Here is a 15,139-nt window from a genome sequence, read left to right on the forward strand (position 1 = left end):
TATGAGATATGAATATTTATATATATATATTCTCATATATTCAGAATATGAGATATGATACATATGATATATGTATATATATATCTCATACACACACACACGTAAGTACATTAAGTTCAACCAATTGCGCTGCAATTGATTACTTCCAAATTTACCACATCTACAAATTTACCAATACATATACAGGCTACCTGCTTTCCTATACAATATTTCTTAACTCACATTTTTTCAGCAAACTTGCACATGAGAAACAATCTCAGCATTTCAGAATAAAATGTTGAAAGCTTCCTGCTAGCATTAGCTCCTCTTCAGACTCAATTCCCTCCACCTCTAGCACTCCTTGTTTTAATATGTCTCTTACTACATCTTGTTTGACCTACAGCTGAACATTCATCTACACACAAATCTGAATGCTTAGTTTTCTGGAGGCAAAACACATGATGGATTTAAAAAAATCAGCATTCAGATAGAAACACAGAAACAAACTTACAGTCACAAAAAGAAAGAGAAAAAAACAACTAGTGAACAACCGCCCTGCAGAGTTGAGTACTCAATTTGGCAAAAGTTGACATACAAAGAAATGATTTGGCAGGTGCACCCTTTCACAGCTGAAGGTAAGGTGATAGTAAATGGGACAAAGTAAAAACCTTATTGACAAGGGTAACTTCTAAGAATCACAATCAGTTATTAGAAAGTTACCCAATCGAAAATAAACCCATTTTCTTCCAACCAAAGCTAGTATTAAGTCATCTCTATTTATTCAGAGCTAAGTATTCCTTCCAGTGCTCACTGTAGTTAAAAAATAGTCTAATAATTGGTGTATTTTGCATCCTGATTCTTTCCTTTTGGTTTCATATTCTAATTACATGAATCTTCCTGTTAATACAAACAAAAAACCAGAAAGTTTCTCATGTTCTTGAAACTATCATATCTTAATGCCTAGGTGCTTAGTCTTCTTATTTACAAAGAAAATGCAGGGTTTATTCATAATAAAGAGATTTTTATATTCTATTTATTTCTTCTAGAAATCAGCATCGATTTCTTCCAGAAATCAACATCAGTGACGAGGAGGAAAACAGGTGATGTTGGTTACTGCACAGTAAACTCAATAGAGTGAAGCACTCATACTCACCAAGTTGACAGGACTGCTGACATTGCTGTTCATCAACGCCACCAATCCATTCACAAGATCACTATAAAAAGAGAACAGATTGAGGCAATTTTCACTTCCCCATAAATAATGCTCTTGTCTAGAAGGAGAGCTGCCTCCTCAGAGCTCCATTAGAGCAGATTAGTCAACTGAGAAATGCTGAAATAAGATTTACAGCATATATTAAAATGACTCCATGTTTCCATAGCTTTTTGTTATACAGTCCCAGTGGAAAGACACATTGAAATGAAGGTTAGTTTTAAACGGTTTGAGATATACTAGCTACAATCCCTCTGAGCATATTGAGGAAAATGAAAGAAAACCAAAGTTACTTGAAAAAAAATACTTAGTCTTTCCTCTCCCACCCACATTTATTAGATGCCCATTTCCCACATATCTCACACAACACTGCCAACACCTGATTTTCAGTTTATTATTTCAATCATCATCTCTCTTTCTGAAAATTTTAAGACAAGTTTCTTAAAAAGAGTGTTTTGGTGTTACCTCCCCACAGAAAAATAACTCAGAGTTATCAGCATGTCCCTGAACATACAAATCTTTAATACTATATAATAATATTACAGAATACCATCTTTAAAGGAGTGGCTTCTATCATCTCTGTTACTGCTTTCGGTAGTCAGAAAGAACAGCATTTCCAAGCACAACATGATTAAAACAACCCAGAAGTCTGGCCCTGATGTTTAGCAAACAAAACAGAAGATTCTAATGACCAGATTGACTTTTTATTACTGAAAGTACATTCTGGTCTTGCTTATACTACAACCATCATCTGCAGCAATACCCTCTGAACTTGTTCCTTCCCCTAGAAGGGGACATGAGCACAGTACTGACCAGAGCAGCCCCAGGACACAAGGTGGCAGCATTGGATTAATATGTAGGGAGTTAAAAACCGTTCAGACTCAAAGCAGCATTAAAAACCTTCCTATCAGGCACTGGCTGCCCCTTAAGAGAAGAACACAATACTTTTATTCAGAGCTCTACACCAACTAATGTGTTGTTCCCTGGTATTTTTAAAAACTTCAGTGTCTCCCTTCTGAAAGTAAAGCTGGTATAAGATTGAAAATAGTTCTTGGATTTAAGTGAAGCTCATACTAAGTGACTCAAAGAATCAGCAAATAAGGTAAACAAGTATCAGAAAGCATAAACAAGGCTTACCTGACGTATTGGAAAGCTCTTGTCTGAGTTCCAGGTCCATAGACCTAAAACCAGATGAAAATTAGAAAAGTTACAGAAATACAAGAGTCCTGTCTAGCTCAATTATCTTTTCCTCACTATTCCGGTAGGATGTCCCAGGGAGAAGCACCGAAGACACAGGCTCTGCATCACAAGATTGGAAAAAGGTGTGTTTGCAGCCTCTTGGCAAAGTATCAGTTCTTTGAAGGTCTTTATGTTCTTGGAAATTCCTCCAGCAAATATACTCTTACGCAACTAATTAATCTAGAATTCTGGACATATGAAACATTCTTAGTGGTGTAAGACAAAGCGATGCTTTGTCCTCTCCCAGCTCACTGGAAGAGGCTGCAGCACAGCATTCAGCCAGAAAAGAGCACCAAATATTTAAAGCAAACCTCAGAATACTATGATGCGGTTATGACGGGCAATTTTTGCTTGCCCTTTAACAACCACAAACTTCAGAAAGACCACCAAACATTCACAGTCCCTAAAAAAAGAAGAAATAGTGAAGAAAAAATCTCAAGAAATCAGAAAAACAACAAAGTCAAATTGCTTTCTAAATATTAGTATGTAGGGAAGTGGGAGAAAGAATAATTTCTAGTGGATATGATGCCCCAAATCGCGGGGAGGGAAAAAATCACAGAATGGCCCACGTTGGAAAAGACCTCAAGAATCACCAAACTCCAACTGCACTGCTGCAGGCAGGGCCATCAACCTCCGCATTTCATACTAGACCAGGTTGCCCAGGGCCCCATCCAACCTGGCCTTGAACACCTCCAGGGACGGGGCATCCACAGCCTCTCTGGGCAGCCTGAGTCAGCACCTCACCATTCTCATAGTAAAGAACTTCATTAAAAACATTTTTCTCGGCTTATGCATTGACACTTTGGCGCAAACAAATTGTTTAAATTCAAAACACACATTAAAACTACTTAGAATGTATATAATGCTATGAGACAATCTTTTTTTTTAAGAGCTGAAGAGCGTGCAGAACTAAAAACCCTAGAGAACAGGAATACTTAAGATTCTGAAAGCTATTGGCAGGCATACTTAAGTGGGAAAAACACAGATTTGACTGGAGATGCATCATCATCAACTACAAAAGAAAACGGTTTTGGAAGGACAGATTTGAAAGCATGTTTGTTTTCCTAGGGGACAGGAAAGAAACTACAGTTGGTATACAATGCTATCATCTGTCTTACTGAGCCTGCTGTCTGAGGCAGATTCCAAGTTCAAAGAATTTACATTTTGGTAGACACTGGCTAAGATTCTAAGCACTCAAGGCTTTAAGAATTTACCAAATAACTCCTTCTGACAGAATGGTACCAACAAAAGCACGCTGACAGCTTGATGGCTTCTCAAAGCAAATGGGAAGTACATTTTATGTACACACACGAATTCCTGTTTGTCTTTTGGCTCACTGGATATGTTTTTACAGAACTAAGCTATTTGTGCATGATTTCTACAAAGACACCTACATGGCTACCACTCCTACACATGGCTGGAAAACGCAGCATCGTTTCCCCCCTTTCAAATTCTCTTAATAAATCCTTTCTTTTCCACAATAAAAACAAATGATGGCCATGTTTGCATGAGCTGTAATTTCTTAAAGGTGAGTAACTAAAAACGCTTTTTACTTCGTGAGATGAATTTACTTCATTTGAATTACTACTTTGAACCAAGAGACACAACGCTTGTGGTTTTTGAAGAGGTCAATGGTAGGTATTCCTAACAGCCAAATTCTGTGTTAATACAAGGCTGAACATTTGTATTTATTTTTTAAATCTCAACTACTGCTCCTTGCTGATAATTCATTTTATTTGACGTGTTTAGCCAAACAACTCCCCTTAGCTCTTTTCTCATTTGCAGTCATTTTTACTTGTAGATATTCCTTATGGAACAGAGATGCTGGGCAAAACCCTTTATTCTATCCCTCATTACTTTCTTGATAATCAAGTCTAGACAGTGTGGCTGTTACAAAAGAAAAATAAAGCTTTTAATATTGCCTCCCACAGAAGAGCTCTGACTCCAGGCTTATCTTATTGATGTCCTGAAATATCCCAAGGATGGCACATTTTAAAACATGATAAGCATTCCATATTTGATACTGGCATAAGTTTTCACGAAACTTCCAGTTACTGTTTTCACTCTGTTTTAGTTATAGAAGATCAGAGGAGTATTTTTAATAAACTTTGAGCAACTAGAGTATGAATGAAAAAAATATTTCAGAGATCAAACACAGCAAAAGCTCAGTACAAATGCTTGGACAGCAAACAAAAGATGGAAAGACCTTCTGACCCTTTACAAGCTTTATAAGCTAGATAAGCTTCCTAATGTCATACAGAGGCTCAAGACTTCATGCCCCAGTATACTACCCTGGAAGCAATAGGGGAAGTGTACTGGGTTATAATCCATTAGCATACAATTACACACCCATACATATTTTGATATAAAGAAGTCCTACTATAACCAAAAGTCTCAAAGCAAGAAGCTCCATCTTCTTGTCTGCTTCCATTTGCTTACTGACTTGTAACAAACAGAACCAGCCTCAACTTGCAGCTTTTGGAAGATGGCTTACTGGGTAAGAAAATGAAACTCAACCCGAATTTTTTTAATGTTTTGAAAAGAAAAACATTCATAAAATAATCTCCTGTGCACTTGCTTTGTTTTATGAGCAGTCTGATACGAAGTCTAATGGACTGCCTGCAGCACTTATGTCAGAAGGATCATATTAAGAGAAGACTGACTGGTTCAGGGACTTGCCTTTTGCAGATATTTTTTCTATCCCACAAAGCATTGCAAATCAGTCCCAAATCTAGGGCATCATCAAATAGAAGGAAAGAACAAAGCAGTATCTGGGCAACTAATTACCCTAGCTGTACAGCGGTTGGCAACGTTCATGTTTGAAGAGCATATTTCTGTCAAAGTCTTGCATTTTTCATCAATAACTAGCTGTTTCTGGGACAAGAAGAATGAAATTTGGAATACTACAAACAAGTATAAAAGAACAAACATCCCTACAGTTCCTTCCATACAACCAGCCTTGCGAACAGATCCTCCATTCCCAAAGCTTATTAATAAATATACACCCTGAGCCTACGCAATCTAAGCAGATTTACTGCCTTGAAAAAACATTTATTTCCAAACAAACTACAGTAACAGTGCTAATGTACAGACAAGAAATGGAGTATCACGGTAAAGTAGTTCACTTCATTTGAGCCATGATCATGGCCATGATCTAGCCGTGAGGGTGGAGGAGGAAACCAGAGTTTATTGTTGACATACAACACTTTAACAGATTGCATTTCAGTGCCATTTTTCAACCAAAAGAACGCCAGGGTTGGTCTCCTGACAGGAGCATTCAGCAGTACGAAATGTAAAACTCCAGCCAAATAAAAAATTAAGAGCAGACTACTTATTTTTGATGACCATTAACAGATGATGTTTCCTTCTGTTCTGATCGCTTAATATCACCCCTCCAGCACAGAAGCAGAATTCCTGAGAAATTATACTGGCAAATGCTTATTTCCCAATAGGTAGGGCATAAATTTATGTGGCAGAATTATTTCTCCCCAACCTGTACTGAACACACATGGTTGTGCAATTAGCCTGTTCAGGGTTGAAAATACTCTTGTCAGTACAGACACGGCATACTGGGCTCATTGGCTTTCTCACCTGCTCCAGACTGAGCCCTGGCATCTGCAGCCTCAGTCAGGATCACACAGTTGCCACCACGCTCTTCACAAATACACCTGAACACTGACAGTGCTTTGTAGAAAAAAAGTAAATCTCCAGGAGAATAACAACCTTAAAGGGATGCACACAACACGCACACATTATAGGCCGGTTGCTCTGAAATAAACCTTTAGCAGCAGCTAGGAGTAACAGAGTGGACAATATCCACTGATGGCTATGTTAAAAAATGGTAATAAATCTGCTTGAGAGAACAACTGTAGACAAACAGCAAGCTAAAAAGCAAATGCTTAACTATAGAGAAGACCAATCTTTCAAAAAATAATCACTGTGCTGAAGGTAGGTGATTCCTTAGGACAAAATCTTAAATGCTCTGTTCAGCTTCAGGTTTTCCCCACAAGAATCAGAGCACTGGAAGCTGCCACAGAATTTTCATCCTTTCCCTCCTGGGACTGTCTTCAAGATCTTAGAGGAAGTCCTGGCTCAATTGTGTATTTTATAGTCTCCTGCAGAAGGAATGCTATCTCAAGTCTCAAGACAGTTATCCCCCGAAAGGGCAACTTTGTTGTCATTTATTTGCTTTTTATCAATTATATATTATAGAGCAGTTTACTGACTTCTCAGAACTGGAGTTCTTTGAATGATTGCCTGGCACTTCACTCTTCTAATCTAGGCAACGTTAACAAATTTTCATATGAAATTTTGCTGTATGTCACATACATTGTATTTTTTTTCCATGAGCTCACAACTGATCTCAGAATCCAAAGTACTTCTCTCTCTGTTTCAAGATATCTCCTTCCATTTATTTTATACGTGCTCATTATTTTACAGTAACAAACTAAACAGGATTAGAACATAAATCAGGCACTCTGTGTTGCTAAACTATCAGCAGCATTTTTGGCAGCAGCATTTTTGGCAGAGTTTTGGCCCATGCCAGCACTTGCTTTCCTGATGTTGTAAAACTGTTTAAGCATTATTATGCCAAGAACCGTTCCGAGCAAACAGGCTGGATGTGCCAACTTGTTTTGAAAACACAAAAATGTAGCTGTATAGATGTGGGCCATGTCACACCAGTTCTCAATGGCAAAAAAAATAAAAAAAAATCCAGTTCTGGACTGCTTTATCTACTAAAATGCGATGTAGCTTGAAGGCCTTTAATGTTATGTTACTCATGGAAAGTTAGGCTGATATCTAAGCTTGCAAAAAGACAATTAGATGCCTAACTTCCAAAAATGGTTCAGAGAAAGTTCCTCAACAAGAAGTAGTACAAAGCCACATTACTCTAAACCTGGCTACAAGGAAGAGTTGTGGCATACAAGAGATTCAAGTTCGGGATGACTAAAATACTCTCCTAGATTGCAGCTTGTTTCTCCCTGATGATGCAATATCAATACAATCAACAGAACACATATTTGCACATACAATTCTATAAACGTGACAAAAAATGCAAATTTTTTTTTTTTTTTTAAACTTTAGAGAGGGGAAACCCTCAGTGTTCTCTAAAATCCAGGCTCCCTCATAGCACATGAGCACAGAATATACAAAACACAGCTCTTCACGTCAGTAACAAGTCATTACTTACTGTTAGTGGTTCTCCCTGGAGAGCTTGTAGGATAAAATTACTGACAACTCTACCATCATTCATATGCATTCGAGGACCAAAGGTATTGAATATTCTTGCAACCCTTACTTCGACTCCTTCCTGCAGGCAAAGAGAAAAAAAACGTTACTACCTTAGTAAGTATTTCTTTCTTGCCAAAAGTGCACATTAACTCTCCCTTATCCAAAATCTTTCTTAAGAATTCATTCTGCAGATTTAAAATGCATTGCTTTCCCACTATGAAACACTTCTAACCTCTCATCAATGCTACTGGAAACTGCAGTGCATACAGCAAGATAATTTATGCTAGTTCTCTGTATTTGTAATGCAAAATCTAAGTCACTGCTAGAACAGCTGATGATTTAAGTACAAGCATTTTCTTCTAACAAGAACTTCAAGACTTTCAGTAGTACCCATTCAACAAGAACTTTTTCCACTCAAGGCTTAAGGAGATTTTTTTTAAGATAAGTCTCACAATCACTAGATATAGCACCAGGGTAGCACTTCCTGAGATTAGAAATGAATGTTTCAGATAAGCGTCTTTAGCAGTGCTATAAACAGGCTTTGTAGCCACAATCATTATGTTTCTTAGCTCCCTGCCACTTATTAAGCTGTATTAATTCATGGATTATAGCATAGGTCTTTCAATGCCTTAACTTTTTTCACCAAGAAGCATTTCTGTCACTCCCTCAAGGTCTTTCAGGAGGATACTCTGCAAAGCTTCAAAGTAAAAATGCAACAAATGGGAAACTGTCTGGACAAATAATTTTAACAATGGGAGACTGCAGGACAGAAGTAATCCAAATACTTTCAGTTTATTGACATTGACTCATTTGGACAAGCCATAGTTTAGGATAAAACCTATAAGAAGGATGCTTGGCCTTCGTAAGCTGAAGCATGCATTTGGCTCTGGATGAACTTAGAGCAGCATGTTATGCTGCAAAGAGATGCTACCAAGTGAGTGATTGATACAAGTCAGAGGGGAAGGCATTAATCTCCAAGTGATCCATAAACAAATGAATCCTCAAAGCAGTTTTGTGAAAACAGTAGCATTACCATTTAAGAGATGTGCAGGTTAGAGAGGCAAAAGCACATTTAATACTTCAGGTACTGCACAGTGTTGACAAATGGGAAAGACCAAGTAGCAAAGATATAGCCCAACATCCCTGGTAGGGAGAAGGCCAAGCAACATTAAGTTCTGCTTGCATGCAGGTAAGGTTTCAAACTCCATGACAAAATTTATATTTGCAGATATATTGTAAGCTAACACTAATCAGGCAGATAACCTTTGTGCCATATGAAAAGCTTGAATCGTTCTCATACACCAAGCCTGTGTCCACAATAGAGCCAAAAAATAACCTCGCAACGTGTGCGTCACTCTGCTGAGATACCCTGGGAAGAGCAGAAGCTCCTTCCTGTGCAAAATGCATCATCTGGGAACACGCTCCTCATCTACAGTTAAATAAAGCATGTCAAACGTACATTTCCAGCAGCATATTACACAGTCATTCCCAAAGCCTCCTCTGTATCTGAAAATATACTCTGGCAGAGTTTCTTGTTCTTCCGTTTTGCCCAACACTCTAGCTTGAAAGGACACTGACTCCTCCAGAGAGGGATTGTATTTCATGTGGGCTTTCCAGACATTGCCATTAATAACAAGTACTGAAAATGAGACACTTGGAAGCTAGTACTCAAGATAAAAATAACTCATTAAACAATGCTGACCAAAAAGACTCTCTTGTACTGCACAAGCTACAGCAGCAGCCTTGTTTTCCAGTATTGGCTGGAAAATAGTAAGGGCTCTAGAAAAGAAAAACAACACATGCTGTATAAGCACTTACTCATCATCACAGTGAATCCAGTATTTATCCTCCTTTTTATTTATTTCATCTGCAAAAACTCGTAATGTTGTATTTTAAAATCACTAACCTTTTATTTATAGAGCTGTCTAGCAAAGCTATTCTAGGCAGCAACCTGCTTTGAAAATCTGTTTTCCCTGCAGCAGATTCTCAATTTGCGCCTGTAAAACTGTGATCTGTCTTCTCAAAAGGAACTCTTCCACAAATAGATCTTGGTGCCAATACTGTAATAACTGTTCTAAGTTTTCTTCTACCATTTCATGAAAATCTCCTTTGAGGTGATTCCTTCATTAACTAAATACAAACACTATTGGAACTCTCTTACCTACGCCCTTTACTCTGAATATCGATGTGTTACTTAAAACTGACCACCTTTGTAATACTCCCACCAGCAAAGTCAATTACTTTCTTGGACTTCTGGCAGTAAGTCAGGTATAATTTTTTTTATTATAGCCCAGGAGAAAGGAGGAAATTTCTTTGTCCTATGTTTACACTGCTCAACAAAAGAGAGCTTGAGTCTAATCCCTATGATGAGATCAAATGTGGTCATCTGGCTTCTGTACTCACTGCTTAAGGGAGAAAGTTCCTTGGGCAGCCCAAGAACAGGCTGGGAACAAGCTAGTAAAATGCAACATTCTGAGCTATCAAAACACTGCAGTTCACTCTTATTTACCAGTATGAACATAACAAGCTGCGGCTATATTTCATAAGGATCTCAGGCAAATTCATCTTACTAATTAAGAGTGCTAAACATTTCCTCCTTGTAAAGTCTGTGGATGCATCTAAACAGCAGGAATGAATTAGAACTCCCTGCACGTAAATCAGGAGAAAGCTGCAATTGTCTGTTTTCTAACAATGAATTTCATGGACCAAAAAAAACCCCCAAAAATCTAGCAGGGAATGCCCAGATAGCTGCATGGATAGCACTGTGACCTGATACAAGTCTTTACCAGTGCTAAAACTACTAAGATTGCTGCCTGCATCCCTCATTGTATTAGTCACCTTTTTAGTGACTCATATTCTTCATCAACGAGATCACTAATTAACTCTGATTTTTATTTCCCCAAGTCCTGAATTGTAATCATAAAACACAGTAACACCAGGATCCATCCATAACATGTTTTTAAGCTATGGTGTTCTAACCCTTATGCTCAATTCAAGGTATTTCATATATATCTATATCTATATATCTATCAACTCTTTTTGAACTGTTTTGCAAACATACAGCAATGTTAATATCTGAGTTTGGTAAATGATAAGCCTCTAGACATGCTAAGAAGAGCAATCACAATTGTTTTGATTACTTTTGGTAGAATACAGGTTTTTGAACACAATCCAGGTATATCTCCAGCACTCTCATCTTATGGTTGAATATTACCATGCTTATAGTTCAACACTTCCCAGCTTAGAGAAGCTACATATCAGTTCAAGGTCTCTTCATACCATTACTTTGATCTCTCTCTAAAATGTTTTATTTCTAGCATTTGCCTCAGCTTGTTTATCTCTTGTAAGTGTTATACATGGCCAATGAAACAGGCACAAGTCAGTTGTGCCAGCACCTGGATGGGAGTTGCTGCCATTAGGAAGAGATGTGTACCCAATAAAGTGCATCTATGCCTGAATTACTAGGGTACCCCCTTCAGACAGGGATTTTGACTTCAGTATTTTACTGAACAGCGTGGCTTTACAGCATGAGGAGGCAGTTAACATAAACAGTGTAATAAAATCCAGTGAATGAGAGCTTTAACACAGCTTCCATTAAGGGTCAGGAATACTCCCAGACAACCAACAATATGTATTTCAAACAATTTTAGTCTTCTGTGTGATAGAGTTCTGCAGAGCTATACTCATGAATAGTATGAAAAGAACAGTTAGAGGTAAAAGGCAGTGCCTTATCAATGGTTTCAGAGCAATGACGGCTGAATGAGGAAGATATATCTTACAGCAAAAATAAGAGGTACACTAAATTGAAAAGAAAAACATCAGAAACAACACTTTGCATCAACAGATGAATGCTGCTATGAATATATTCTTATTCAAACACTTGCTAAACCAATTGAAGGGAGTCAATCTTGGAATAAAAAAAAGCACAAAATCTTCTTGACTTCAGAATTCAATTTACATACAACAGTACAATGGTATCAGGAACAAAGGAACCAAGTTTTCCAATTACCTGAGGGAAATCAGAAAATGGGATTTCTTATAGCACAGCAGGGAAAAAACAAAACACAACAACAAAACATTGAGCACAGGGATTACAGAAAGCGTTCAGACTTGTCTTAGGAAACCCGTATTCCTTCAGTCCCAGGCTTTGACCCTGTCTAAAGTATAAGGTTATTTTATAATTGTTACCAGCAAAGAGCAGGTAGAAATAGTAAAGATAATTCAGCAACAAAAAAGCCATTTTGTCTGAACAGGGGCAAGATGACCAGACAGTTTTTTCCTGCTTCATCTTCACATAACTTGGAAAAACAGTGCGGCTGCAGTGACAGAAAAAAGCCTTTAATTTCATACATGCTATGTTTGTATAATGAAGCTCTGACAATTCAGATACAACAACCAACACGACTCAGGAATGCACTCTAACAGCAGAACTCTCCACTTACAGAGGGGCTCTTACTACTAATGATCCAATAAAAAGATATGCTGCATTTTTATGGTAATACCTCAGACATTACAGAGTCCTCCTTCTCCTGCTTTTGCCTCACTTCCCTCATGAAGCTACAACTGCTGGAAACAGCACTGTTTCCTCATTCAAAATACAAATACATAATTAGAAAGATAGAAGTGACCAACAAACAGTACTAGATATTTTCAATGGAATTGCCATGTTTATGAGGAATATTAACACAACTGAATGTGAACGTTCTTTAACTTTGCAGAGAAAAGGAACTGTGAATGTATTTGCCTCTCCCCCTCACCCCCCACCCCTTTTCTACCTGATTTTCATGTAACAGAACACTAACTGTGGTAATAACACCTGCATATCAAAGGGTTCAGTCAGCCATGCAGTGAGAATGGCTGCAGCATCTTACCTGCTTTCCTACAATACAGGCAGTGCCTGAGGTGCTGATTTTGCCTGTAGCATCTTACAGACTCCTACTCCAACCTTCACCTCCTTCTATGCCTGCATGTGAAACTTCTCTATGTGGTTCCTAAAAAAATTTAAGAGTTCCAAGATATTTTTTATCATTACTGCTTAGCTTTGCTTTGGCCTAGTATGTGTCCCAAAAGTAACCACAATCTGTGGCATTAAAGAACTGCTCTTTTAGCTATTGTCCTGATGAGATGCAATTCCTCCTCTTCTTCCGCTACAGAAGCCACAGATAATCCAACTCCATCCACCCATAAAAAGCACCAATTCTGCATCCTCTCTTAAGCAAACTGCTTGAGAACTTCATATGACAACACTAAAAAAGAATGCTGAATGATTTAAAAAAACCAAACTGAATATGAAGGAAGCAACTAACAATAATTAGAAAATACAAGATAAACACGCAGAAGACATTTAGAAGAGAACTCCTTTATTCCAACACAGCTATGTGTTTCCTATTCACCTATTCACTCAATAACTGCAGTTATTCTCTATTGATTGCCTTTTCAGCTGCAATTCAATCAAGTTTTCATTACCTCTACATTTTACATCAAGGCTTTTCATGATTACTGAAACCAACTCATTTTGTGAATTAAAGATTAGAAATAAAAGCGTAACTCAATATGTAACAGGAAATCACCCCACGGCTGCAATTGTAATGCACTTCTATAATTAACTGATTTCAACATCAGTTTGAAGTATGTTATCCTCTCATTAGTAAAACAAACTTCATTTCTTGTTTGCCTTTGTTTTCTTCTGCTACCCGTTAGAATTTTTTGCACCTTGATTTTTTGCAGTCCTGACTCCAGAATATTCTGTAATGCACAGCATAACCCTCATCCCTCTAAAGTTACACTTAATATTGGGTTATCATTACTCGGTTCACTTCCACATGCTAAGAAAGGCACCTGATGCAATTCTTGATTGCAAGCCCTAAGGTACACAAAGGCAATTTGAAAACCATCATTGTCTCACATATAATTAAGCCTATCTGCTACCACTGAAGCTTGTAAAGTTACACAGACACAATGAAAAAGAAAGGGTGAAAACAGTGGAAGAAAAACAGGGAAGATTTCCCTGTGCTATTCCATGGTGAGCAGAAGCACTGCTTCAGGTCCGGAGAACTTCCTAATAGACCATCAGTATAAGAAGAGATTAAATCCAGCTCACAAAACGTCCTTAATACACTAAGGTACAAGTTTGTGTTTACAACATGCTTAAGCAAACGTATCAGATTCCCATCATGCAGGTAGCGTCAAATTGTGACTAGCGTTTAAATTAAGTCACAGAGCAGAGTAGATGAATTCTGGTCTTCTAGACAGAGCAGTAATTGCAACCACGGATTTTTGAAGTCACCAGCATACTGAATGGCAACTCCTGAACAAAGCCCAGAATTCAAACTGCAATACTGTGTGTTTAAACTCCTCCTCACCCCCCTCTAACCTCTTTCCACTTCAAACCCCCATAACAATTTCAGGGAGATCTTACTGGTTGTTTAGAGAACTCTGCTCTTTCTGGAGAAAATGCTGGTACTACCAGTAAACTAAGTTCTGTGGAAAAGGAAAACCAGCGGCTGTGCAATCATATCAATCTGTTTCAAGTCATTCACCAGCATATAGTTTATGCCAAAAAAAAAAAAGCACTAGTAGGATTAGGAAAGATATGCAGAACAGCAAAAAAGGCAAGAATCTAGGATGGAACAAAAGCTGTTGCTTTAAGAGATTTTCAAAACCATGCCCTGCATCCCCTAAGGGCAATAAGTGCTGAAATAAAGCTTTCCCAGGAGGGAGTGTTAGAAAGCACTGAAAAAGAAGCAGAAGGGAAGGAAACTGAAGTCTGAATCAAAGGATGCAACTTAATTTCCAGATGAACAAGGCAAAGGAACTAAAGCCTCCCATAGCCTGAGAGAAGTTGCAAAGTAGGTGTTTCCACATCTACATGTAGCCTAATCTAAGTGGCTGATCTGTGCTCCCATACAATCTTAAGGAGGGACATCTGCTCCGGAAACCCATAGTAAACATACTCTCCAACTGCACACTCCACTGCTTCACATGAGACGACATGACCTATGAGACAACATGACCCAGTGTACGCGCCTTGCATTCACTGAGCCCTGCATTTCTCCAGCAAACATTTCAACCCTTCACTTTCTAGAAAATTTTTATATCTTACAGAATGCTACTGGTGTGCTTAAACTCCTTGGTAAGGAAGCTCTACAGAACGTGTTTGAAGTTGGCAGTTGTGAACAGGAGATTAAGTCACAAATTGTTTAACTCAGAGGGTCAAAGTAGTGAAATGTTCTGCTCAGGACAGACTACTGAGGAACTCAGAATAAAGACTCCTCTTTGAATTAATTCAAACTGTTCTGATTCAAACAGCCTATCTGGAAGTATAATGTGGAAGTTAGTTTTCATTCTATATCTTTAGAAGCATGATTAGATATTTAAGGTACCTAAGAATGTATACAATGAAAGGAAACTTTTTAAGACATGATAAATAAGTTTGCTTGTTTCTCTTTTTCCTTTTTTTTTTTTTGAGAAAATTCTAGG

The 15,139-nt window shown here is 38.0% G+C and overlaps 1 protein-coding gene across 3 annotated transcripts in view; it reads right to left on the reverse strand.

The window, feature by feature from the left end:
* The window catches only part of UXS1 (UDP-glucuronate decarboxylase 1), a 55,262-nt gene that overhangs the window by 5,760 nt on the left and 34,363 nt on the right, over nucleotides 1-15,139 (reverse strand). For all 3 annotated transcript variants that reach the window (XM_015277923.4, XM_416926.8, XM_025146655.2), the window contains 3 exons: nucleotides 7,620-7,739; nucleotides 2,327-2,370; nucleotides 1,133-1,193 (listed from right to left, as the gene is read on the reverse strand). In XM_015277923.4, coding sequence (XP_015133409.1) covers nucleotides 1,133-1,193; nucleotides 2,327-2,370; nucleotides 7,620-7,739 — 225 coding nt within the window. The remainder of the gene's footprint in view (nucleotides 1-1,132; nucleotides 1,194-2,326; nucleotides 2,371-7,619; nucleotides 7,740-15,139) is intronic.

This window comes from Gallus gallus, chromosome 1 (assembly GCF_016699485.2).
Source record: "Gallus gallus isolate bGalGal1 chromosome 1, bGalGal1.mat.broiler.GRCg7b, whole genome shotgun sequence".
In the NCBI taxonomy this organism is placed as follows: Eukaryota; Metazoa; Chordata; class Aves; order Galliformes; family Phasianidae; genus Gallus; species Gallus gallus.